The sequence below is a fragment of the Podarcis pityusensis genome (assembly GCF_964106645.2).
Source record: "Podarcis pityusensis genome assembly, chromosome: 6".
Taxonomy (NCBI): Eukaryota; Metazoa; Chordata; class Lepidosauria; order Squamata; family Lacertidae; genus Podarcis; species Podarcis pityusensis.
This window is the reverse complement of record NC_138030.1, coordinates 35,632,758-35,660,068: the sequence shown is the minus strand read 5'-3', so window position 1 is coordinate 35,660,068 and position 27,311 is coordinate 35,632,758. Positions and strand designations below refer to the sequence as shown.

The following is a 27,311-nucleotide window of genomic DNA, read 5'->3' as shown; positions in this document are numbered from 1 at the left end:
CCAGATAGCCCTTTCTCAACTTCTTAGAGTGAGCTGTTGAAACGCAATGTCCTCCAAGACCTGGCTGCCTGCCATTGTCTTCCGTTCTCCCAAGGGGCCCCAAGCTGTACTCACAGATTACAAGCTCCTCCGGCACCCATCCGTCGGGAAACGATTTTCCAGCTGCTCTTCAGCTCCCAGCACTCAGCTCTCAGCACAGGCAAACACTTTGCGTCTTTCAGCTGCTCTGAGCTCCGCAGCTCTCCTTTGCCTCTTAACACCAGGCAAAAACTCCTGCCAGCGTCTCTGCTTCAGACCGCAGACTTCAAACGCATTCCGGCACTTCAAAGCGTTCCTGTGACAGTTTTTACGATCGGTGATTAAGGGTCCATAACCTGTGGAATTGATTTATTGGTTTGGCGTGACCCCCGCTAATTGATTTACGATCCACAATTAGCTCTTTATGCCCGGCGCGCTTCCTCCGAGCTGCGCCACTCAGCTCCGTCTCCAGTAGCTCTCCAGTCACGCCTCAGCAGAGTTGAACACAGCAGCGAAAACTGTCACGTAGCTTCACTTAGCTTCAGACAAACACACACAGAGACCAGGTTTGTCCATTTCAGTTTCTTTATTCCGACATTCCCCAGGAATCTCCTGGGCTCACCGCAGCCATGACAAACTACGACCTCTTTCTCACAGAGACCAGAGGGGAACAGAAACGTAACTCCTCCCAGCTCCTCCCAGCTTCGAAAGCTGACGTCAGAATGCTGAGGCATCATGGGAACAACTTAACCTGTTAAGTTCCAAACCCAACAGTTTTCAAACCTAATCACATTCTTTGTTGTTGTTGTTGTTGTTGTTGTTGTTGTTGTTGTTGTTGTTGTTTAGTCGTGTCCAACTCTTCGTGATCCCATGGACCAGAGCACGCAAGGCACTCCTGTCTTCCACTACCTCCTGCAGTTTGGTCAAACTTATGCTGGTAGCTTCGAGAACACTGTCGCATTCTTTAGTCAAGACTATTGTCCTCATGCTATCAGTGACAACATAATCATGTTGCAGGACATGCAACAATTGCTATAGAAAAACTCCCTTGGTGTCTCCAGAGACCATTAACACTTTTTCAGGGGGGCAAGGGTCACATTCACCCTTACCCACCTCTCCAAGGGCTACATGCTGGTGGGAAAGGATCAGAGCAAAATAAAAATAAAAATAAGTGGGGTCACAAGTCCATGACCAGGAAGAAAATAAATATTCATGATTGATTGATTGATTCATGGTTTTATACACCCCAAAGGCAGCGAGAAAAATTGTACAGCAATTAACCAATCATGCTTCAGAAAAAAATAATGATTTTATTCACTTTGTGTTGAATCTATTAAAAAATGGAAGAAGGCACCCATATCACGGTGGACTCGGGAACATTGATTGGGGTTTGCTAGCAAGAATAATTAATACAGGAGCGCCTAAGCCACATTCACTCAGTGCTGCAAAGTTGATAACTTGGAAACAATCCAACTCAGATTCCAACACTGTAATTGACTGTGTATGCTTGTACGCATTGTGAAATGCCAGCCAGCCTTGAGATAAGCCAAATTTGAACAATTCTACCCCTAGAGATTTTGTTACCTAGGTTCTGTTTATAAAGAGATGGCCTTATCTACAAAAGAGGAATTCCCAGTTATATATAACTGAAGATAGATAATAACGATACTCTACAAGGCTGATATCTTAAATTGTCATTGCCTTCTATCCTGAAAACACAATATGTTGGTCTTCAACACACTTAAGGAGCATTAAACAGTGGATCTGAATAATGTTATCAACACTTAGCATTTTATATAGCACTCTACAGCACGCAAAGTACTTCATCATGTACAAAATTTCAATAACTGTTACAGACAACCCTGTGAAGCATTAGCTCGCTTCATGTGTGCAAGGGGTTCCCCATGAATAAAGAAACAGCAGGACTGTACTGCTGGCCCTGCTCCCAAATGTGGCTTCTCCCAACCCCATCTCTGACATCAGCACATTAGGTATGGACATCCCAGCTCAGAAATCCACACCCAACGCATGCATGTTTGGGAGAGGCAACGGGTTCACCCTTTTTACACATAGACTCCCTTTGCATGCTACTCACATGAAGGAACGTTTTGAAGACTGTCCAGAAACTTCAATTGGTCCAAAAACGTATCAGCAAAGCAAGCACACATAAGATCACACTCCAACAACCCAGTACATCCTTACAGTGCTTAAAGAGATAGAGCAGCTATCAATTCATTCCTGGAAACAATTCCAAAGTGCCTGGCTTGGTCTACAACACCAAAATGATCTGGAACAGAGGAAGCTCCAAGTATAGGCTCAGCGTTGCCTAATTATCTAGCAGTGACTTTGGGGGATTTCACTAAGTCCAGCCCTACATGATAATGGAGGGTCAATGAACCTGCAAAGGATGTGCTCTGCCACTCAGCTATTACCTCAAGATATGCGAAATATTAACCACCCTGGCTGTTAATATCATCTTCAAAGCGTCTCTCCACCTTCTGTGGTGCAGCAAGCAATGCGTGGAAGGGCTTTTTCAGTAATGGCACCTAAAGCCATTTCAAACAAATACAGTGGTACGTTGGTTCTCAAACTTAATCCGTTCCAGAAGTCTGTTCCAAAACCAAAGCATTCCAAAAGCAAGGTGCGCTTTCCCATAGAAAGTAATGCAAAATGGATTAATCTGAACCTGACTTTTTTTTTAGTTTATTTTTATTAAGATTTTCAGTTAAACAGAAAACAGAAAACAAACCAGAACAAACAATCAAAAACTAAAACACTCTTAACAATCATTCTTTGGTACCATCATCTTATTTACATTGCGTTGGATCACGCCTCGACTTCCTTCCTATCCCGTTGCGGTTTTCTTGGTATACTTCTACTCTTACAGTTTCTGTTCCAATTATGTACACGTCACAAGGTTTATGTTAAGCCTACTGTAGTTTTTAAATTTCTACAATTACTTTCAATATATGTCACAAATTTACTCCATTCTTCAATAAACTTTGTACCTTCTTGGTGTCTAATTTTATGTGTCATTCTTGCTAATTCTGCGTATTCAAATAATTTTACTTGCCAATCCATAACCGTAGGGATGTCTGCTGATTTCCATTTTTGAGCTATCAATACCCTGGCCACCACCGTCGCATATGGAACCTGACTTTTAAAAACATCCCCTAAAACAGCAATTTAACATGAATTTTACTATCTAATGAGACCATTGATCCATAAGATGAAAGCAATGAGCAATGTACTGAGGCATCTAATCATAGCCTGCATTTTTATCAAGGCTTATAGTTTGATTAGGGTCTGTATTTTAAAATGAGCTTAAAGATTTTCAAATGTTTTATGCCAGGCAGAAGACCAGCTGCCTAAGTACTTTGGCAAGATGTTTATCCTCCTGGACAAGGGGGCCCCCTGATTTATAGCAGAAAACAATTCTCAAAGTCGTAAAAAGGGAATTACAGGCTGAGGGCAAGGTTACACCACCCTACATAATTAAGAGTTGGTAAATAGTAAAAACCATTAAACTTGAGCCATATCTTTCTAAGGTTAAAGGCCAAGAGCAACTGGCTGGAGAAGGAGAAGTGTAAACAGAAAAAGAGGCTTTTTCCTATTTTATTTTGAGGCTGTAAACTGATTCCTTCCTGTTACTTTGAGAAGGTTTATTCTTGTAAAAAGCTATCTATGATAATGTATGAAATATACTGGCTTAAATGTAATTATGCAAAGGATCTAGAAAGAAAGAAATGTTAAATTCTTATTTCATAGAGTCATATTGCTGTAGGAGACCAGAGGGGCAAATGAGCCCAGCCCCCTGCCAGACAGGAGACGCCATCGAGCACTCCTGATATATGGTTGTCAGGCCTTTGTTTAAAGACCTTCAAAAAGGAGATCTTTCATTGATGATGCATGAGAATGTGAACCCAAGATCTCTGACATCTGTTTAAGATAAAAATTTAAAATGATTAACCATCTGTTTTGGAGGGCAATAGGGCAAGGAGGGCAAGAGGTGAGCTGGTAATTAAGGTTCCTTGTTGAGAAAAATGTAAGATATATGACTACTTATTTGTCATTTATAGATAGAAGAATATATAGCTTTTTGTATCCCATAAAAGGCAATAGGAAATGGGTGTATCTTTTAGGATTGGTTGTAGCAATCAGCCAATAGGAAATTCAACCAGGCTGATTGGACAGAGGCAGCCAAAGGAGGAGCAAGGGAGCTGGGCTGAGGGAATATAAGTGCTGGCCATAATGGCAGGAGACCAGGCCAGAGCTTGGTAACCATATACCACTGTGCCTCTCATTTATTTGTCTGACAAATAAATTATTATTTTAATTTCTCTATTGCTGCGTTGAATATTTCATTCCAGCTAAGCGTTAACCACAAGCAGGGTGCTACATTTTATGGTGCCTGCGACTCGGATAAGTGGTCTGCTGGAACGCAGCCCCTTCGCCTTACTGGGCAGGGTACAGGAGAGAGGACCACTCACTGCTTACCCAGCGCGCACTGGGAAGTTTTTTTTCCAGGGGAACGCAGAAGTCTCGTCTGTCTGATACCCTGCCCACCGACGGCGACGGACCGGGGGGAACCAGAGAAATAAACAGGCAACCAACTAAGGGTAAGTGCACTAAGGGGTTTTTGGCCCTCCAATTAATTGGGAGGAAGAGAAGTCTTGATCAAACTTCTGCGTCTCAGTAAAGGGGAACTGAGTACGCTAGGTGGTTGGGTACATCAGATGGTGATCTGGTGTAGGGAAAGGAAAGGTTGGGAGGTAGAGTATGGTGAAGTATCCAGCGCATTGTATGTGTGAGAAAGTACAATTTGTAGCTGACCTGAGTGTGGAGTGGGTAGTACTTCGGTTCCCGGTAAGGCGACTTCACCCGGGCAAGGAATCTCACGAAGCGTGTGTGTGAGTGACTGAGTGGATACTTCACAGGGCCATACAATGGGAGTTGGGGGTTCAAAGGGGGAAAATACACCTCTTGAATGTATGTTAAATAATTTTAAGAAAGCCTTCTCAGGGGCATATGGAGTCAAAATGACGCCAGAACGCTTGAGAACGTTATGTGAATTAGAGTGGCCGAAACAAAATACTGAATGGCCATCTCAGGGAACCTTTGATATAAATTTAGTAAGCAAACTTTGGTCTAACATCGCCAAAGAAACTGGAGGGTGCCCAGAACAATTTTCATATATAGATTCTTGGCTGAGCACATTAAATAAAAATCCTCCATGGATAAGGGAATGCAAAGTCAAACGATGCAAATTGTTGGCTGTAAAAGCCGAAGCTAGGAAAGGAATCTTGCCAAATAAACTCAAACCCATTTTTGAGGGACCAGAGGAAGAGGTGCTTCCACCTCCACCCTATGCTCCACATCGAAGGGAGCCTAATCCAAACACTCCACCAGTTGTAACCCCAAGGCAAGAAAGTGGAATGAATAATGGGGCTGGAGTCACAGAACTCGATTCCTTGATAGATTATGATAAATATCTTCAGGAGGCATTGGAGGCCTATAATAAAGCCCAAGCAGAAGTGGTTATTCCACCTGTGAGTCCTAGTAGAACTCCATCTACAGTCTCTTTTAGTGGAACAACTGATTGCCTACCCCAAACCCCTGTACATCCAAGTCCTAGAGAATTATTACAGAAGTTACAGGGAGACCTTAATCGGTCAGCAAGCAATACAGCCAGGCGTATAAGGCTGCTAAAAGAACGCCTTGGGACAAATACCATCCCCTATGATTTGAGGCCCCTAGAGCAAAGCGAAGAGAAAGATCACGTAGTAGCCCCTCTCAGAAGAGTATTTGATGCACTTGAGGAGCCTGTGCTGGTTAACGGGCAACTCGGACCACGGCCACCTCGAACTTCGACCCTCCAGTACATTCCATTCACAACTACGGATCTGATGAATTGGAAAACACACACCCCATCTTTCGCAGAAAAACCTCAGGCTATGATGGACTTGGTGACTTCAATAATAAATACTCATAGTCCTACTTGGACAGATTGCCGCCAGCTCCTGAATACTCTGTTCACCACTGAGGAAAGGAGAGACATAATTGAAAAGGCACAGATATATTTGCGTGAGCAGGCCAGAGTGGGAAATATTTTAAATGTTGACCGTCATCTCCGGGACAACTTTCCCTTGGAAGATCCTAATTGGGATCCAAACAATGCAATTCATCTGGCCAGGCTTACCACCTACCGCCAGACGCTTGTGCAAGGTATCCGCAGGGCATGCCAGAAGCCCACTAATATGTCTAAAGTCTCAGAAGTAGAACAGAAACCAAATGAGAGTCCAGGAGACTTTTTAGAGAGGCTGCAGGAAGCCTATCGTATATGGACTCCTTTTGACCCTGAAGCCCCTGAAAACAGCAGAATGATTACTGCTACATTTGTGGCCCAGTGCGCTTCTGACATTCGTAAGAAAATTCAGAAATCAGAAGGATGGGAAGGGATGCTGATGAGCCAAATTATGGCCATTGCACGCCGAGTTTATCGGAATAGGGATGAGGCTGAGAAGCAAGAGAAGAAGAAGTGGCAGAAGGAAAAGATGGTGATGTTAGCCACAGCAGTAAAGCAAGACTACCGCCCCTTAAATGGAGGGAGAGGGCGGGGAAGGAATCCACCACTGGGAAAGAATCAATGTGCGAATTGCAAGAAGGAGGGTCATTGGAAGCGGGAGTGTCCTGAACCCCTGAGGTTGGAAGAAGTACGCCCAGGCCCAGGCCCAGGCTCCGGCCCAAGAAACCAGGGACGGGGACGGGGAATGATCCGAGATGGAAGATATCAGAGACCTGGACAAGGACGGAGTAGGGACAATTTCATTGGACTGGCAGAGGAGGATTTTACCCAAGACTAGGAACGACCGGACTCCATAAAGTTAGGCTTCCAGGAGCCCACGGTCACGATTCAATTAGGGAGCCATTTAATAGACTTTATGATTGATACTGGGGCTGAATACTCAGTACTCCCAGAACTATTGCAGAAAAAGGCATCCAAAAGTGTAGTCATTAAAAGTGCCACTGGTCAGTCAGCTAAGAGGTCTTTCCTCCAACCTTTGGAATGCCAGATTGGGGGACATCGTTTAACCCATCAGTTTTTGTATATACCTGAGTGTCCAATACCTCTCTTGGGTAGAGATATGCTGTCCAAATTGCAGGCCCAAATCACCTTCACTCCTCGAGGTCCAGAAATGAAGCTGCCATCAAAGGCAGCAGGAATAATTTCCCTCTCAGTACCTAAGGAACAATCATGGCGCCTAATGTCAGCCCTGCAAGTCCAACCCACATTGGATACAGAGTTAAACAAGCTCCTCCGAACCCTACAGGTGCCATCAGGAGTATGGGCCGAAAATAGCCCACCAGGAATGGCTAAGAATATAGCTCCAATTGTAGTAACCCTAAAACCTATGGCTACCCCTGTATCTGTAAAGCAATATCCTTTACCCCGGCGAGCAGCAGAGGGCATCCAGAAACATTTGGACCGCCTATTAAAATATGGTCTGCTTAAGCCCTGCCAATCAGAATGGAACACACCTCTATTGCCTGTTCGGAAACCTGGGACAGATGAATACAGGCCAGTACAGGACTTGAGGCTCGTAAACCAGGCTATCGAGACCTTGCACCCAAATGTACCAAACCCATATACCCTGCTGAGTTTGATCCCACCAGAAGCAACATTTTTTACTGTATTGGACTTGAAAGATGCATTCTTCTGTTGCCGGCTGGCACCACAGAGCCAACCTATATTTGCCTTCCAGTGGGAAGACCCTTTAACAGGAACAAAAGGCCAGCTAACCTGGACGAGATTGCCCCAGGGATTCAAAAATTCCCCAACTTTATTTGGCACTGCCTTGGCGAAGGATCTAACAAGTTACCCCTCAATACCTGGAGAAAAGGTGGTTCTGCAATATGTAGATGACCTTATATTAGCAGCAAAGGATTTTGATACCTGTAAAGAAGGGACAGAGGAACTGCTCCACTTGCTCTGGGAAGCTGGCTACCGAGTTTCCCAGAAAAAGGCACAGTTATGTTTAGAAAAGGTCAAATATTTGGGCTTTGACATCTCACACCAACAACGAGCATTGAGGCCAGAGAGGAAAGAAGCTATTTGCCTTATCAAGGAACCTACCACAAGGAAACAACTCAGAGGATTCCTGGGAACAGCAGGGTTTTGTAGACTATGGATACCTGATTTCAGCAGTCTGGCCAAGCCCTTACATGAAAGCACTCGAGGTGCAGAAAAGGACCCATTCGTATGGGGACCTGAGCAGCAAGAAGCCTTTTTAGTTATCAAACAACGACTTATGGAGGCCCCAGCCCTTGGACTGCCTAATTCGGAAAAACCCTTTCAGCTGTATGTACATGAACAGAATGGGATTGCAGCGGCAGTCCTGACCCAGAGATTAGGAAGTTGGAATCGTCCAGTAGCTTATTTGTCAAAACAATTGGACTCAGTAGCAAAAGGATGGCCTCCATGCCTAAGGGCAGTAGCGGCCACTGCAAGCCTTGTCAAAGAAGCTGATAAATTTACCTTCGGCCAGACGATGTATGTGAATGTACCTCATGCTGTTCTGACACTCATGGAATATAAGGGTAGTTATTGGCTAACGAACCCAAGGATGGCTAGATACCAAGGCCTATTGTGTGAAAATCCCAGGATTCATCTACGAGTAGTGAATATGCTCAATCCAGCAACTTTGCTGCCCCTACCAGAGGTAGATGATGAAGAATCACATGATTGTCTCCAAATAATGGATGAAGTTTATTCCAGTAGACCCGATCTGAAAGATGAACCATTGAAAAATCCAGATGTTGTATATTATACTGATGGTAGCAGTTACCTGCATGAAGGTGCCAGACGAGCAGGATATGCTGTGGTCACCAATGAGGAAGTTGTGGAAGCTGAAGCTTTGCCTGCTGGCACCTCAGCACAAAAAGCTGAACTTATAGGTTTAACTAGAGCTCTGCAATTGGCAGCCGGATGTAAGGCAAACATCTATACTGATTCTAAATATGCCTTCTTAACCCTGCATGCACATGGTGCTCTATGGAAAGAAAGAGGTCTAATCGGAGCCCACGGGAAGGCCTTGAAATATGGACCTGAAGTAGAAATCCTGTTGGAAGCAGTATGGGCTCCAGAACAGATTGCTGTAATGCACTGCAAAGGTCATGGACGAGGAAGGGATCCAATAACCAGAGGAAATCATGCTGCTGACAAAGCAGCCCGAGAGGCAGCCCAAAAGCCTGTGGGAGGATTTATAGCAGCCCTCATACCAGAGGTAGTTCCAGGAGAAGTTAAACCTCACTATACCCCAGAAGAGAGGAAGTGGGCTGAACAGGAAGGAGCGGTTGTGAAGGACGGTTGGATGATACTGCCGGACAATAGGATTTATGTACCTCATCACCTAGCAGGCACAATTGTAAGAAATTATCATGAATCTACTCACCTTGGCGGTACTGCAACCAGAGAGAGTCTCAGTTGGAAGTTGTATATTATTAACCTATCACAATTAGCAACTTGCATTTCACAGAAATGTGTTCTTTGTGCTAAAAACAATCCCAGGCAGGGACCGGTACAACCTCCTGGAATCCAACATGTGGGATATGTCCCCATGGAAAGCCTAATTGTGGACTTCACAGAGCTGGTCCCTTCTAAGGGATTCAAGTATCTCCTTGTGTTTGTAGATACTCTTACCGGATGGGTTGAAGCTTTTCCCACCCGAACTGAAAAGGCACGAGAGGTAACTAAGAGACTCCTCACTGAATTGATCCCGAGGTTTGGGTTACCTAGATGCATTGGAAGTGATAATGGGCCAGCGTTCATTGATCAAGTAGTACAAGAAGTATGTCGAGTCCTACAAGTGAAATGGAGACTGCATGCAGCATATAGGCCTCAGAGTTCAGGGAAAACTGAAAGAATGAATCGGACTCTGAAAACCCAATTGGCAAAATTAACCCAGGAAACGGGATTAGGATGGGTGGATGTGTTACCCATAACACTGTTTCGTGTTCGGTGTGCACCCACAAAAAGACTTAAGTTGTCACCTTTTGAGCTCCTGTATGGGAGGCCGCCCTCCTTTGTTCAGGATATTCCAGCTGACCTCAAACAAATAGGAGACCATGTGACACAGGAACAAGTGCAATCTCTCTCCCGTGTTTTTGTTTCTCTTAACAGGTGGGCCCTCGAGCGCACGCCGTGCAGCATTGCCGAGCCGATTCATCAGTTCCAGGCTGGCGATAGCGTATGGGTGAAAGAGTGGAAACGAGATCCACTTGCACCTAAGTGGTGTGGACCTTACACCGTCTTGCTCTCTACTCCAACAGCGGTGAAGGTAGCTGAGGTGACCCCCTGGATTCATCACTCCCGTTTGAAGAAGTCCGAAGGCAGTTGGACGTGCAAAGGTGACCCCTCTAATCCTTTAAAACTGACTCTCTCCAAAAACCCCTGTATCTAGCCCTACGGGGAACGGGCTAGGTCACGGGCAACATTAGACGACCGGCCTGCTGCAGCCACAACCTGGAAGCTGGCTGACCTGCGCACGCCTGAAGCTTGAGGAGCGTCTAAACCAGCGATTGTGAACGGGAAGATTCTCTAATACAATTAATTGACTGCCCCCCCCCCTTGTGGAACAATTATCAAGGATATTACTCATTGGGGATCCTTGGGATATATGTTTTGGTCTTGGTGGTTCCCCATTTCTGTCACTGGGGGAATTATATTGGGGCTAATATTTTTATGCTATCACAATAAGGTAATCTTTTGTGGAAGGAATGCATATACTACACATCAACATGATTTTATTATTAATCCTGATCCCTTGGGACGGGGAAGGGTCCTTGAATCTGACCAAATTTACTAAATATGGATTCCGCCATGACCACAATATGTGGGTAGGCTTAGCTGAGATGGTAGCCAATGTTGCAAATAGGACCAATTGCCTTGTTTGCTCTCTTGGGCCAGATGATTCAGAGGGAGGTATGCCCTTATTACCGATACCATTAAATGCCATTGGTATGGTAAGCGAAATGCCACACCAAACAGAAGTACAGAATTTCCCCGGATGGAACTCAACTAAACCAATACGAGTTATACCTGTGCAAGGGGAATTCTGTGTACATAAATTATCAGATGCAGCTGATTCTACCATGATAGGCTCTTCTCATTGTCACTATACTTGGGATTATATTAAGAATAGTCAAACCTGGGTAAACGGTACTACCTATCGAACTCGGAATACCTTGCCCTGTGCACCTCCTTTTATTCATGCATGGAAAGTGGTATGGAACATAACTGTGACAGAAAAAGGCAATCTAACATACTGCACTGTGAACTCTGTACCCCTTTTGATATTTCGCCTTCTGCACTCCACGTACCAAAAACCTCAGACCCGATGGTTGTGGTGGATATGTGGAGAATGGGCATACAAGAAGCTCCCTTCCAAATGGAGTGGGACTTGTTTCCTGGGATGGGTATTACCACCAATGTGGATTATGCCCACTAATTCGGCCAAGCGTACACGAAGAAACGCTGATATTTCTCGTATAGCAGGAGGAAGTACCCAAAGTTGGAGCGATACTGATGATTGGCCACCAGAGCGCATTATAGCCTATTATGAGCCTGCCTCCTGGAATCCTGGTGAGCTCATACAAGGGGCACGGGATCCTATTTATAATCTAAACAGAATAATTCGATTGCAAGCAGTAGTGGAACTTGTAACCAATGCAACGGCCCAGAGTTTGAGACTTATTGCACAACAGCTGGATGAAAGTAGAGCCGCCATTTTGCAGCTGAAAATGGGAATGGATTATGTACTTGCCAGGCAGGGAGGCCTATGTGGAGTCTTGAACTTGACAGGGAATGCCTGTTGCTTTAACATTTCTGATAATGGTGAGGCAATCCGTGTGTTGGCCACAAAGATGGAGAGTATAGCACACGTCCCAGTACAAACATGGGAAGGATGGGATATGGGATGGCTCACCAACTGGTTACCTAATGTTGCGGGACTCAAAGGGATACTATTGTCTTGCTTGTTTTTCTTGACGGTAGTAATAATGGTTTTATGTATGGTGCCATGTATCATTTCATGTTTTAGAAGTACAATTAGCAAGATGATTTCGAATGAAACTCTACCTCATATCATGGCCCTATATAGAGCTTTACCTCAGGAATATGATGAAGGTCAAGCTATCAAGGACACTTGGGATGAAGGTCCTTGAGCTTGAAAGGGGGGAATGAGGCATCTAATCATAGCCTGCATTTTTATCAAGGCTTATAGTTTGATTAGGGTCTGTATTTTAAAATGAGCTTAAAGATTTTCAAATGTTTTATGCCAGGCAGAAGACCAGCTGCCTAAGTACTTTGGCAAGATGTTTATCCTCCTGGACAAGGGGGCCCCCTGATTTATAGCAGAAAACAATTCTCAAAGTCGTAAAAAGGGAATTACAGGCTGAGGGCAAGGTTACACCACCCTACATAATTAAGAGTTGGTAAATAGTAAAAACCATTAAACTTGAGCCATATCTTTCTAAGGTTAAAGGCCAAGAGCAACTGGCTGGAGAAGGAGAAGTGTAAACAGAAAAAGAGGCTTTTTCCTATTTTATTTTGAGGCTGTAAACTGATTCCTTCCTGTTACTTTGAGAAGGTTTATTCTTGTAAAAAGCTATCTATGATAATGTATGAAATATACTGGCTTAAATGTAATTATGCAAAGGATCTAGAAAGAAAGAAATGTTAAATTCTTATTTCATAGAGTCATATTGCTGTAGGAGACCAGAGGGGCAAATGAGCCCAGCCCCCTGCCAGACAGGAGACGCCATCGAGCACTCCTGATATATGGTTGTCAGGCCTTTGTTTAAAGACCTTCAAAAAGGAGATCTTTCATTGATGATGCATGAGAATGTGAACCCAAGATCTCTGACATCTGTTTAAGATAAAAATTTAAAATGATTAACCATCTGTTTTGGAGGGCAATAGGGCAAGGAGGGCAAGAGGTGAGCTGGTAATTAAGGTTCCTTGTTGAGAAAAATGTAAGATATATGACTACTTATTTGTCATTTATAGATAGAAGAATATATAGCTTTTTGTATCCCATAAAAGGCAATAGGAAATGGGTGTATCTTTTAGGATTGGTTGTAGCAATCAGCCAATAGGAAATTCAACCAGGCTGATTGGACAGAGGCAGCCAAAGGAGGAGCAAGGGAGCTGGGCTGAGGGAATATAAGTGCTGGCCATAATGGCAGGAGACCAGGCCAGAGCTTGGTAACCATATACCACTGTGCCTCTCATTTATTTGTCTGACAAATAAATTATTATTTTAATTTCTCTATTGCTGCGTTGAATATTTCATTCCAGCTAAGCGTTAACCACAAGCAGGGTGCTACAGTACTGCAGTCACACAATCATTCAGGAGCTGAACTGGGTTCCACGCAGTCACAAAAATGAAACAAAAAAGCTGCAAAACTGCAAAAAAATAGCAAAAACAGACAGACCTCAGCGTAACACTCAAATCGGAGCACATTCGGCTTCCAAAAAAAGTTCACAAACTGGAACACTTCTGGGTTTGCAATGTTTGGGTTCCAAGTTGTTTGAGTACCAAGGTGTTTGAGAACCAAGGTACCACTGTATTGCCATCCGTGTATTTAAGATGGAGTCTGAGAGAAAGTGGTACTGTATACCTAAGCTGACCTACTGGAGTTCATGATACTGGAGGCAACTAGGAGAGCTGTTTTGTATAAAAGTTAAGAGTGTCACACTAGGACCTGCTGTGTAATTCTCTGGGTGACCTTGGGCAGTCTCTCTCTCTCTTTCTCTCCTGTCTCACAGGGGGTGTTGCAGAGTTAAAGATTAAAGCTTAGGAGGACCATGCCCAGTGCCCTGAGCTCAATACCATCTGAACCAAGGATAGCCTGGTTTACGCCTCAGCCTCTTAACCTCTGCGCCATACACCAGTTCATGTTTCAAAACAATTAAAACCTGCAACATTATCACAATAACTCTGCACTATCACAGTTATTGATAGTTAGTAAGCAGCACAGTGTTCTAAACTTGTGTGCCAGACATTCGGAGGTGTGACCCAAACTGCGGAAAGGGAAATAAAAGTAAGATATAGCAAAACAAGTCAGAGGAACTGGCATTCTAAGGTCAAGATGGTCCCTGCTATTGGGAGTCTTTGTTCCTTTTAATATTATTATTGAAGGGAAGTAGCCTATGTTTGTATTTCATCTGTCAGTGCAGGCCCCGTTTTCCCTGCTGTCACCTTATCTTAAACACAGGGCAAAGGGAATTTGGGAATGTGAAGCATTCTCTTGCAACACCAGAAAGGAGAATTTGGAAAGAGCAGTCAATGCTTTCAAGTCTGCCTGTTACTTGGAACTATATATTTGGGGAGGTAGGTCAGGGGGAAAAAGGTTTTGCGTATATTACAAAAGGTCAGCAATTGCAAAACAAAACAAAAAAGCTGGCTGAATGCAACCTAGGTCAAGAGCCCAGTTATGAGAGACATGCATTGCAATCCATCTGCATGCAACACACCCTATACTTTGAGAAGGGTGTAGACTACACTCTTTGCCAACCTAGTGCTCTCTAGATATATTGCACAACAACTCCCATCAGCCCCTGCCAAAGTGGTAGTAGCCAGCAGCAAGTTATTTTAAGGAGAGACCTTCATTTGAAGGACCAGGAAGCCACGCTGGAAAGACAAGAATTCCACCCAACACACTGGAGAGTCACAAGCACAGTAGCAAAGTGCGTAAGTTTATCTGCTCTCTTATCAAAGTCTCCCACCATTTACTTGCCAGCTGCTAAAGCCAAGAATTCCTGGCTGTGCAAACCACACCTATTCATATGCCATGCATTATGCAGCTCTCAATTCAAAATTACGACTGGCCAAATTCTGTTTTTGCTCACTCACCAGAGTTTCAAATGATGCTGCAAAAAATGTCTAGACATTAAGGTGCACCTTTGAAAACTTATAAAATAGCAGCTGGGGCAGAGGGAAAGGAAATTTTTAACCCTTCTCAGCCTGTTGTGGTCCTAAGAAAAATCAATCCAAGTTTATTTACATTGGAAGTGAAGCCTCCCCTGCTGCTCAAACACACTCACAACATTTAAAAATATTCACATTAATTGCATTCAAACAATTACCATTGCATCTAGTTTGACCCTAAGAATGTACCTAAATGCATGATTTCATAATAACTGCTCTGAAATGTGCAACAAAGTAGTGTTTACTGACATATATGTGTGTGTATATACACACACACACATCACATTCTATATTCCAGCCATATTTCCCAGTTATAAATCAAGAGCTTCTCAACATGGCCTTGTAAAGGTTTCCACTCAATAATTAAACACTTAATGCAAGATTACTCATCCCACTGAAGCATTAATGCATGACAGTGATGCAAGTAGCTACTTGTTGAGTTCATCAGGTCAGTAATAGAAACCAACCAAGGTTCACAAAGAGTAGGAGATGCCCTTAAGCAAGACTTTTTTTTGACAAGCGGTGGTGGAGAATGTGATTAAGCACTTGCCTGCAGTTTATTTCATTGCTAACATAGTAGCAGAAGAAATCTTTACAAGATTAAACATTTAGCATGATGACGAGACGAACTCTGTGCAATATACTCATATGTTGCTATGGGAATGCTGGTTTATCCTAAGAAGGGTAATAATCTACTACCAATACATTTTGCACTGATAGTCCAGCAGTGGGGAACCTCCAGCCCATAGGCATAATCTGGCCTGCCACCTTTTCTTTTCAGCCCACCGGCATTGTCACAGAAGACCACACCTATAAAACAGGCCGAGATGGCAACAGTTTTGATCCACTTTTTAATATAACATTTATCTCAAATCTGTGCAATCTGTGTACACATCAGCAATGACCCACATTCGTTAGAAACTATGATGACAACCTAATGACTTACCTGGTAGCCACAGGTGATTAGGAATTTCATGCAGCCAAGTGAACAGGCTGGCAGAGGAAAGATGGACTGCTCTATTCCTCCTCTACCAACCTACTTGGTTTCCATGTTATCCGTGGAAGAAGCAAAGCCTCTTCCTCCTCTACCAGCGTGGAAACCCAGTGGTCAAGCAGATAAGGAACAATGCTTCTGCTCATTTCACTCACAAACCCACCTACTCCCTACCAACCCCCTCTCCTCCCCATTTACACCTCACCAACACCCTCCCTTTAAACCTTGCCAAACTCACCCTTACATCTCACCCAAACTGTGGCCTACTCACCTTACAATTCACCCAAACCCTGGCACAGGCAAGTCATAGAGGATCAGGCAGCAGAGGCTGGGCTAGCTCTCCAGTAACCATTCTGCTCTGCTGCCACTTCCCTTCTCTCTGCCTCCAGCATTGCTGAAGCCAAAATAGTGGTGTCAGTTTAAGGGGCAAGAGAGAAGGACAGTTGCTAGAGAACTGCTCTGGCTTGTTCTGGCTACTCAGCTGGGCTGCCTACCTGCTCATTCAGGCCATTGCCACGTTGCAGTTCACATGGACTGCAGCCTGATGACATCCTTACACTTCTATTTATATAGAAAAATGTACAAGGCTGCATAAGGGTGCACATCATTTGGAACTAGGCAAACAGCTTTTGAAAAGGGAGGGAATTGAGACCAGCAGAGCTGCCAAATCAGCCTCAGAGCCCAAAACCAGGGTGATGGGTGGTGTAAAAGCTGCCTGGTAAATCTAACAGGAAAATTATAAAAAGAAACTTTCTCCTTTGTCTTGGTCACTGCATAGAGTTCTAAACAGGCTTAGAAATTTTGCACTGAGAAAAGGATTTTAAACAAGCAATTTCAGAAGCAACACAGAAAATCCATGAATGAAAAGAGACCTCTGCTCAGGGAGCTGAAAGAAGTAAATGAGAAAGCACCAAACAAGGCATCTCTTCAGAGCAGGCACAAAATACATAGGAACATGTTCAAGAGGTAAACTTTGCTGATTCAGTAAACGGATTGTAGAGCTGGAGCCAACAGTGACACACAGCAGACCAAGCCAAGCCAGGAGACCCAAGACAACAACAAAAACCTGCAGGTAATGGAAGCTGAATGCACTGAGCACTCCAAGTTAGAACAAGGAAGGAAAAGAAGAAAAGAACTGGGTATCGAACTGCAATCTAGGATTTCAGATACAGTCAGCAGGAAGCTTGACAAACTGGCTCAGACAAGAAAAGCAACAGACACAGAAGACTACGCTTCACATCTTCCACAGCTTTTATATCGATCTCTGCTTCCTGACATCTGATCCAGATGATGAGATTTTTGGCAAAGCAAGCAACTGTACATTTGTAAATGGGCAGAAAATGCTGCCCGATACACAAAAAGATAGAAGTCTGTGGCCTGTGTTTACATGGGTATTCGTTCCAACCAAAATCAAAGGGGACTGTGTACATATTGTTCAGTCCGATTTTGTGGGAGAAAAGTACCATTGAACACAATGGAGTTTATTTCTGAGTAGCCATGTACAAGACTGCAACACATCAATTCCCACACAGAACATGTATCATTCTCCTTTTAGCTTTTCCTTTTTTTTTAGTGTTTCCTTACTTTTGAACTACTCAGCCCAACGTCAAATACAAGTTCAGCAGAAACCGTCTTAGGTTCTGTACAAATCAACAAAGATTTCTGTTGGGAATCTAGTGTGAGATACCCATGTAGAGAAAGTTGCCCCAAGTGCTGGTCACCACACAGAAGCAGCTTAAGGTCCAAATGTCACTCCCCCTCTCCTGCCAAGCCCGGCTGCTCATAGGAGACAACTCCTAGATGCTGAGGGGTCTTCATCCCCAATAAAATAATGGAGGGGGCCCCCCCAAAGCTGATGGGAATTGCCATTCACACAATGTGTGTGCACTGTGTCATGTGATTGATTATGTGGGATGGAGCTTACCTGGACCCTCCAATATTTTATTGTAGTTGGCACCCCTGCAGCTGCTTAAAACTCCTCTCCTCTCCCCTCCCCTACCAAACTGAAGGATGTGAGACAAGAAACCAGTTCAACTGGAGAAAGAGAAACTAAGGGCATCTGCAAGGGACAATAAGTGGATAGAAAAGGGGGGAAACAGCCACTGATTCTCCCTACCATCACCGTTACATCAGCAAACACAGGTTCAGGAAACATACTCTTCCTGTGGCAATAGGCAATTCCATCATGACATGACAGATGGAAGAGACATTTTGAAAGTTATCAAGTGACATTTTGGAGGTCAATCTAAAGTTATCTGAGCAGACAGTTTTTGAACATGGTTGACATATCACAACCTATGGAAGTTGTATATATTTTGTTTCATTGTCCTCCGCTAGCCTTAGTAAAGTCTGTAGCTTTTAAGCCATTCACATTGTAAAATGATGCAATAAAATTCATTCCCATTAACGTGCCACATCTTTTCTTCAGGCAAGGGTGAAACCTGGCTTTTTTTCACCCAGGTCAAATACCCAGTTTGGCACACTCCCTGCCCCCATGCACACTTGTGTACACACGCACACAGGCTGGGAGCCTCAATACCCCTGGAGACTTCACCCAGGGCAAAAAACCTGGCTACCCCCCCCCCAGCTACAGCTCTGCTTCAGGTATCAGGTGTATGCCTGTGCTAGCTAGGAAACACACTGAGAAGCCTGGAGCAGATCAACCATCATTGGGTCAAGTGAACCAGATAGGTCTATCCTTTAAAAATCTGTGCTGCCAAATTCCATTTAGCAGAATCAAACACAAAACTCCTCGCCTCCTGTTGCAAAACACCAAGCAGCGCACGTGATGTTGAAGCCCAAGCAACAAAGTGGAGAAGTTTATGCTTCGTTCATCTTCATGTTATAAGGTTTATTTTAGCACACATCAAGAGAAACAAACACACTTCCTGAACATGAACATTTCCTTTCTACCATTTATAGCACCAGGGGCATAAAAGATGAACTGGGAAATATATTCGGACATGAGCTTTCAAACAAGTACAAAACTGACAAGCCTGTTCTTTATCAAAGCCCATAAAGTTTGAGATGCAGCCTTGTAAAAGGTGATGCACTTACTGGGACTGAAAACCCGGCAGTTCTTGGGACTACTCTGTCATTTCTGGCAAGGAAAAAGCAGCAAACAGAGGAAGCAAGTGCCCTCTACCCCATAAAAACCTGTGTTTTGAAATAATCTGAATGCATCTCATAAATGTCTGGAAACTGAGGAACACTTTTTGCTCAATTAAAACCAAGAAGCACACTTCACTCTCACACCCCCAAAGATTTACTTTTAGAAAATACAACAATACTTCTGATTCCATGACATACAGAGCAAGGTCTAGCCACTCAGCATCACTTCCTTGCCTCAGAGGATTTTGGTGGGAGCTACTGTGTGCTATAACACCAGGGCAAAGCGAGGAGGAGGGCAGGAAATACTGCCATGTGATTTCTGCTCCTCATCAGATCTGAATGTGTTGTTATTGTAAGAATCTCTTGTAAGATGCTTTGAGAGCCTCTCGTGTGTTATAAGCATTCTAAACAAAAACATATAGGATTTGCCTATGCTCTAAAGAGCCCAATATCCTATGCTCCTGTATGTGTAACTAGTCGCAGGGGCGAAAATAGGCTTTATTTCACCCAGGACAAAGACCCATTTTGGCATCACCCATGCACATTTGCACATTTGCACACACACACACACACACACACACACACAGCCTGGAAGCCTCAGTGGCACCCCTCTGGAGGCTGCACCTGGGGCAAAACACCTGGCAAGCCCCCCCCCCCCAGCTACGGCTCTAACCTGTCACCTTTTTTCACAATAAACTGGGGCAAAGGGCAATTTAAAGTACTGTATAGTAAAGGCAGGTAGGAGAGGATGCTGAACCCTTCACCGCCACGCCCTTTTTGAAAAACAATTTCACCCCAAAAATGAGGCATGGAATTTGGGCAAGGAAAGTGTCCTGTTCCTCTCTTTCTTGGGCTAGACTTTAACACACCCACCCCCATGAAGGAAAATCCACACAACCCACATTCTGGTGCACAGCTTGCTCCTGACATGAAGGTGCAAGAGACAGGCTGCTGTGCAGCAGCAGCAGCAGCAGCAGCAGCAGTCATAGGATTAACCATCACATGCAATGCAGTAGAATTATTCACCCAACTAGCAAAAACCAAACAGAAGCAGAAAAGACCAGAGATCAGCAATTCATGCATAGATGCATCTGGCATCTCCTCTCTCCTGAGCTGGTTTCTCCAGGATCTCAATTTATTTATATATTTGTGCACAGACAATTCTTACAACTACACAAGTGTGCCATGGCACACAATTCAGAACTACAGTAGTGATCTAAGGGAACTGGGATTTAAGGGCCGAGCTAGTCATTTGGCAGGACAGCTGGCCCTGGGAATCTGAGTCTTTGTCTCTCACCTAAGAACTGGCAGAAAGAGAAAATGAGATTTTGAGAGAAGGCGGCTATTTAATCTCCAACAACTGTGCAACAGTCTGCCTTGGGAAGTGGTGGGATTCACTGGTGGTGAGGCTGGTGAGCCACCTGTCAGGGATTTGTAATGCCCTGCATTACAGATCCTTCATCAAACGGGAGGTTGGGCTAGGTGACCACCAGCAGACTCTTTCCAACTTTAAGATTCAAACCTTTTCCTGCATCCCACTTCACCTTACTCCCTGGGAGATGCATCAACTGAAGAATTGTTCAGGTGCAGAAAATGTTAAGGATCCCTTCCCTGCTTCCAAATCAGCCTTTATCCACTCTAAGGGCTCATCCACACTTCTGCTTGTCCTGTGCCTAGAAAGAATGGGGCAGAGATGTTTTCTGTTTGCCCTGGTGCTTTTCCCAGGAAAGCCCACTCTTTAACATTGAATCAGATCAAGCATCACTCCATGGAAAATTCCACTGGATTCAGTGAAAAAGATTGGGTTTTCCCAGGAGAAACTGGCAGGACAAGCTGGAGCCCCAAATTGCACTCTTTTCTCTAGCTGTGGCCCCCAAGTACATCTTTTGTTGTGGCTAACAGAAAAGCAGCAGTGGGAGGGAGAGGAGAGGAAAAGATAGGTTGGAGGGAAAGAGCAAGCACCTACCCTTTTCAGGCTTTTAGTAGAGAGACAGGACCCCAGCCATAGGCCTCTACCAAATGTTTAAGTTGGCCCGACTATGGTTTGAATGTGTCTTGACCAACACATTACCATGCAGGGCTGAGTTTATGAATTTTGTTTGTTTGTTTGTTTGTTTGTTTGTTTGTGTTAAGAGTTCTCGATTCTCATCTGCACATCCACAAAAGATTATTATTACCCCTTACGGAAAGGAGGTTTAAAACATGAATCAGCAGAGGAAGAGGGATGGATCACAGTATTCACGAAACTTTGCATGTTTTGCCCAAGGTATAAGCCTGAAAGGGCATGTGCTAGTAAGTCACACGTGCCCCACAGTTCTGACTTCAGATTTACAGTGCAGGAACCTTGTTGTCAAATGTCACAACAAAGCTGGAGACAAAGTTAACTTTTCAGAGCAGCCAAACTAGTCAGATTGCTTTGAGTAAGCATTTGTTTTGTTGTATCCTATACTTTACTTTTTAGAAGTAATTTTTTTTTTGTAGCAGGCCAAGCTACAGTAAGTTAAACAAACACACACTCAGATGAACGCTCTCTTTTTTCCTCCCAGATTTACACTCCAGTCAAGATTATGGAATAATTTCTCTTTCAATGAAGACAATGCCCACATTCATTCATTTTGGCAAGGCGGCGATGCTACTGAGTATTTCACTTGTCGCCTGAGCTTCACATAAATAGATCTGAATGTCAGATCCAGAAAACAATGAATTCCTCCCTCCCCAGGTTTGCAATGGTTTTTATCTTTCTAGATCCAGTCCTCTGTTGAGATGTGATGAAATCTTTGGAAAGAAGGGTTGCCTCTGTTGCGATATCTGTGTGACTAAATGCAGTCTAAGCTCTGTTAACCCATTCAAGCTTGACACTGTCCACTGGACTGCAGTGATAGACACCTCCCTATGAACAAGCTGAAGGGATTGCTGTACAGGATGCAAGAGGACACACTGCTGTGGGTGGGTGGGAAGAAAAGTTGAGAGACTTAATTTAGCCTTCAAAATAGTGGTTCCTCCAAGATTCAGATAAGCAAACTGCTATTTTGGGAAACACTGGTCATATCCGCATCATACATTTAAAGCACACTCTTATTTAGCAATCATGGTCTCCTTGCAATAGCCGTAGGAACTGTAGTTTGTTAAGTCACAGATCTACAATTTCCAGCAACCTTAACAAAATAAAGTTACCTGGATTATCCAACTGTTAAAGTGGTATAACAGCATTTTCAATGTATCATGGGGATCTGACCACTGGGCTTAAATACACACACACAACCAAGGAACATGCAAAAAACCCTCAATTTTCTGATTCCACTCAGGAGATATATGATCTGCATTTCAAATGAACACACTCAAGTCCTAGAAGTGAACTTGGCAATTTATTTAAAATGTATCTCTCCCACTTAAAGCAAATGCATAATTCTGAGTTTCAAGTGGAGTGCTTTACTGTTATTGGCCTGACAGTCATTCAATATTTGCCCAATATCATGTTTCTTTAAATTTCTCTACAACAAGAAGCAACAATATTTGGTTTGCAACAGTCAAATTGAAAACCTTTTGGGAAAGGAACACTCTTAATTCTGCACTTCCCCAAATTTCAATGCAGATTCATTAGGTAAGTATAGAAAGTTGTGTTCAATGATGCTTCCACAACAGGTAGAATAGTCATGCTTTGTCAATACACTTTTTATGGAGGATCTACCAGAGAGATAGTTTCCACATAACACTAAGCCAAAGCATGGCAAAGCACAAATCTAAGGGTTCCTGGAGAGAAGAAAACAGTCACTCCTTCCCTATTCCCTCTGCTGCTGAGAGTTATGATTCGGATTAGCATGCCATCCAAACCTGGGCTCATGGTTTGTTTCATTCAGACAAACAGAGCTGTATACCCAAGAATAAACCTTGGTTACAGCTCATGGTTTGTCTGTATCATGGGTAGGCAAACTAAGGCCCATGGGCCGGGTCAGGTCCAATTGCCTTCTGGATCCGGCCCACGGATGGTCCGGGAATCGCTGCGTGGATCGCCAGCGAACGCGTTCTCCCTCTCTCTCCCTCACACAGCGGTGGTGGCGGCATCTCCTCCCTCCACCTGGCTTCTCCCCGCCCTGCCTAGAGGAGGAAGGGGGCTGGGCTTTGTTGGTGCCAGCAGCAGCAGCGCCATTTTAAGCAGCCCCTCTCCGGAGCCCTTTCGTGCACTGCTCATCGTCCCTCTGCAGACGCCAACGCCAGCCCCTGTCGCTCGCAAGACACAGGTAAGCAGCCACCGGGGCTCATGGTGCTCTTGCATCATCCCCCCCCCCCCCGAAAAAAATACAGCCCGGCCACCCACAAGGTCTGAGGGACAGTGGACCGGCCCCCTGCTAAAAAAGTTTGCTGACCCCTGGTCTATATGTTCCCAGGGAACCATAGGACTGGGCCCTAAATCAATTTTTTCTTTTGCATTAAAATGCCTTTCTGTCTTAAAAAAAAGTTAAAAGGTTCACGCAGAAGCACTTAAAGCAAATAAGCCCTTCAGTCAGTGCTATTTTAGCACCATACTATTTTTTCCCTTTTGCAAATATTTTAGAGTACCTTTAAAACAATTCAAAGAAAGCACACAATGACGATGCCTAAATAAAAAGTGCTTTAGCACAAATTAAAATTGATTCAATTTTTTTTAAAAGCATGCTCAGAGTTGCTGCTTCCCTACTCAAACTGTTATGTCACACGCACTCATACAGATGGAACATAGTGGGATGCACACACACAAAGTGTTATCCTCCGTATTCCCTGAAGCATAGAAAGTTAACAATTACACATAGAGCAATGATTGGGAAGCACAAAGTTCTGCCAGTTTGGAAGCAGCTTCAATAAAGAGCTTTCTAATCTCTCTTTCGCAGCACAACCCCCCAGAAGTGAAGAGAAGTTGAACAAGAATTTATTTATGCAGTTCAAAGTAGTTTCAATAGTGCTTGCCCAGCAAAACTTCCCTGGTGGTTTGCATGTCCAAAGTCTGCTGGCAAGGATGGCCCATAGTTTAAAAAACTATTGGAACCCCCTTTTTGAAGCTACATACAAGATGCTTCTTCACACAGTGAAAATAAGACTCATCTATAATATTCAAACAGAGAAAATTATAGACTTAAACAAGTTACCTATTTAATGGTGTCATATATATATATATATATATATATATATATGTATGTATATATATATATATTCCTTACTCCAGAGTGCAAAGCTGTCTTTTATCCATTAACTAACAGATATGCTGGAATCCCACAACAGACACAAAAGCATCTGCCAGTCACAAATATCCCTGTGAAGCAACCTGACAATGCTACTGCCATTTTCAGTGGGTGTTTTCTAAAAGGCTGGGGCAGGATTTAGGGAGCCTGGTTTGCAATGAAAGGACTTGGCTGCCAAATTCCAAGGAGAGGGAGGGAGGATGGGGAGAGAGAGAGAGACACAGAGAGAGAGGCACTGTTCAGTCATGGTTCTGGAATGCTTTCTTGTTCCTAAGCTATTAGCACAACCTCCTTCCCACCCCAATATAAATGTCCGAATGTGAGCTAAGCAAGCATTTAAAGGACACAGGGAATCACTGTCCATATCACATGGCAAGCCAGTTTCACAGGAATCCTCAAACAAGGAAATGCAACAGCCACACAGAAAGGTATGCAGCAAACAGGGAATGAGGAGCAGGGGTGAAAAAGAAATAATCACAGTGCCTGTTTGGTTCAAACCAAATTCTCCATATATGAATATGCTGTTCCCATTAAGCACCCTTTAAAAAACCATCCATTGGTGAGTATATATTAACACAAAAAGCAGGGAGCAGTTAGAAAATGTGCTACTTTTCTTCCCTGACCCACTATTCACCTTTTTTTTTGCTTATCAGAGCTCCCACCCATCCTCAGTTACTCACTAGCAGTTGTGCTTTTCCAACTTCCTCCCAACAGATTCAACCCATCCCAATTCCTGTCCAAATCAGTGAAGAGAAATTCTTCACCTACTGAACACAAGGAAAGGCAAACGGGATTCACATTTTAAAACAACATTCTGGGAACGTGACAAAATAATGGAATTAAAATGGCAACCAATCAAATGGAATTATTAATCAGAGCCATGGTTCAGTGCCTAAATGTGTGAAGTAGTAACAAAAAAAAAAAGAGAGTGCCTTACAGCATGCAAAGATTACTGTGACTCTTTGACAAGGAAAAGGTATTTAGTCTTCATAATTCCAGGATGCACTTTCAAGGCCAGAGCAGAGAGCAGAGAGCAGCTAGGCTCAAGGCACAACACCTTGCCTTTAGAGATCAAAAAATAACTCTTCACAATTTTTGCCTTATGCTTAGCAAGTGAGGTGAGGTAGTACAAACAGAGCCTTTTCTGGGGTGGCCCCTCAATGGTCTCCAGCAAGAGACTTGTGTTGCTTTCCATTGCTTTTGAAAGTAAGCTTTTGAATGAAGCTGCCTTTTTAGTCCTCCAGGCATTTAGGGATGGGGACACACAGTGGCGTAGCGTGGGGGGTGCAGGGGGGGCCGGCCGCACCGGGCGCAACATCTGGGGGTTAGGGGGCGCAAATCCATGGGTTAGGGGGTGCAAATTACTTGCCTTGCCCTGGGTGCTGACAACCCACGCTACGCCACTGGGGACACACACACACACACACACGGTGTTCAGTCCATCTCACTACTGTTTTTAAGATTCTGTGGGAATCAGAAATGTGTTTCATCTGTTAGAGTTACTTTCAAATCAATTACCTCTCCACCGCCCGTGCCTAGATCACTTCACACCTTCCAACCCACATAGGAGAAAAATTCCAGCAACTGCCCCCAGTTCTCCCCATTGCTCACTGGATCCTGTACATTGAAACTGCATGTGCCCTCCTCCCCCATGCAAAGGACACAGCATCACACCCACGTGCATTCAGATCGTGCATTAACCTGAAATAACTTGGCAACCCTCACTTGCTCCACTCCACCTCTGCTAACCACCCTGATAGCAAATACCACGGCAGAGTTTTCAAGGATGACTAAGGCTACAAGGCTAGCCGCGGTTACTAAGGAGTAAGTCTCATCGAACTCAGTGGGACTTGCTCACGCTCTCCCCCGCACCCCGCATTCACGCGAAACTAAACACCATTCAACAGCGGGGTCTACTTTTGAGTAAGCATGCCTAACGATTTGGGTTGGGTTCCTTCCAAGGGCTGACTTGAACCTGTCCCATGGATATATCTACAGATACAGAGAGATACATACCGCACTTCCAAAACCTGCTACCCCACCCTGCCTTCTTGCGCGCCCCCCTCTCGCTTCCTCCAGCCGTGCCAACTCCTACCATGCATTTCCCTCTCAGCTCTTCTCCTATTCAAGCCAGGCTACTTTAGGGTCACGCTCACTAACCTACGGGAAAGGCGCTCCGGGCCGGGCCGCCAAACCTATCCCGAGCTTCCCTCCTCGCCTTGCCAGCTACCTTAAAGCGGAGTCAGGCTCCGGCCGCCGCGCTCCCTCGCCTCTCGGTCCGTCCTGACTAAGCGCGAGCCTTCGGGGAGCGGAGAGGCGGGACCGGGCTCGCTTGGTGGGGCTGACACTGCCGCTGAGGCCGCCTCCCGGCCCGCCTCGGGGAGGGGCCGCCGGGAGAGGGTCGCGCCGCCCGGGGCCGCGTCTGGAAGTGGCCGGGCGCGCAGAGGCGCCTTCTCGAGGGGTCGCTGTTGCAAGAGCATCAGGGCGCGCGGAAGCTCGCCTCCTCTGAACATACGTAGAGCGCGCTTCTCCACCCCATGATCTCTAGAGTAATAGCGGAATCGAGAGGGGACGTGGATCCCAAGCTGGGGGGGGGGGGGGCTCGGCGCGACGCTTCTTGGGGAGATGTGAACCATTGCTGGCGGGAGAGCCACCCTTCAGTTCTGCAGCGGGTGAGAAGTCCCTGGGAGCCGCGCATGGGCGTAGCCAGAGATTTATGGGGGGGGGGGGGAGGCAGAACTGAGTTATCTGCAATGCCATTGGTTAGTTAGTTAAGTATTTTTATTTATAGACTTGATCAGGGGGCAGCTGCCGCCCCCCTACCCCCCCCGGCTACGCCCATGGAGTCGCTGGAAGCCCAGTTCCCGCCGGATGGTGGCTTTGCTCCCCCAGTGGACAGGGGAGGCGCAGCGCACATGCTTCGGGAGGCCAAGCCACGGCTGAGTCAGCGTTTGGGCACATGATAGGAGGGAGGCGTGCGGGTAG

The 27,311-nt window shown here is 44.7% G+C and overlaps 2 protein-coding genes across 3 annotated transcripts in view; one reads left to right on the top strand and one right to left on the bottom strand.

The window, feature by feature from the left end:
* RHOC (ras homolog family member C) overlaps positions 1–26,710 on the bottom strand; it is a 41,150-nt gene extending 14,440 nt beyond the window's left edge. The window contains exon 1 of one of the 2 annotated variants that reach the window (XM_081009931.1): positions 26,557–26,710. The gene's annotated coding sequence lies outside the window, so the exon portion shown is untranslated. Of the gene's footprint in view, positions 1–26,486 lie in introns of both variants that reach the window. The other variant, XM_081009932.1, reaches the window with a different exon arrangement.
* LOC308479526 (uncharacterized protein) lies at positions 4,508–17,592 on the top strand (the record flags this gene model as incomplete). Its single annotated transcript, XM_081010234.1, has 3 exons — positions 4,508–4,877; positions 4,909–6,666; positions 17,576–17,592. Exons 2-3 carry the CDS (start codon positions 4,965–4,967, stop codon positions 17,590–17,592), a joined length of 1,719 nt encoding a protein of 572 aa, XP_080866360.1. The 5' UTR covers positions 4,508–4,877; positions 4,909–4,964.
* Positions 26,711–27,311: the final 601 nt, after the last annotated feature.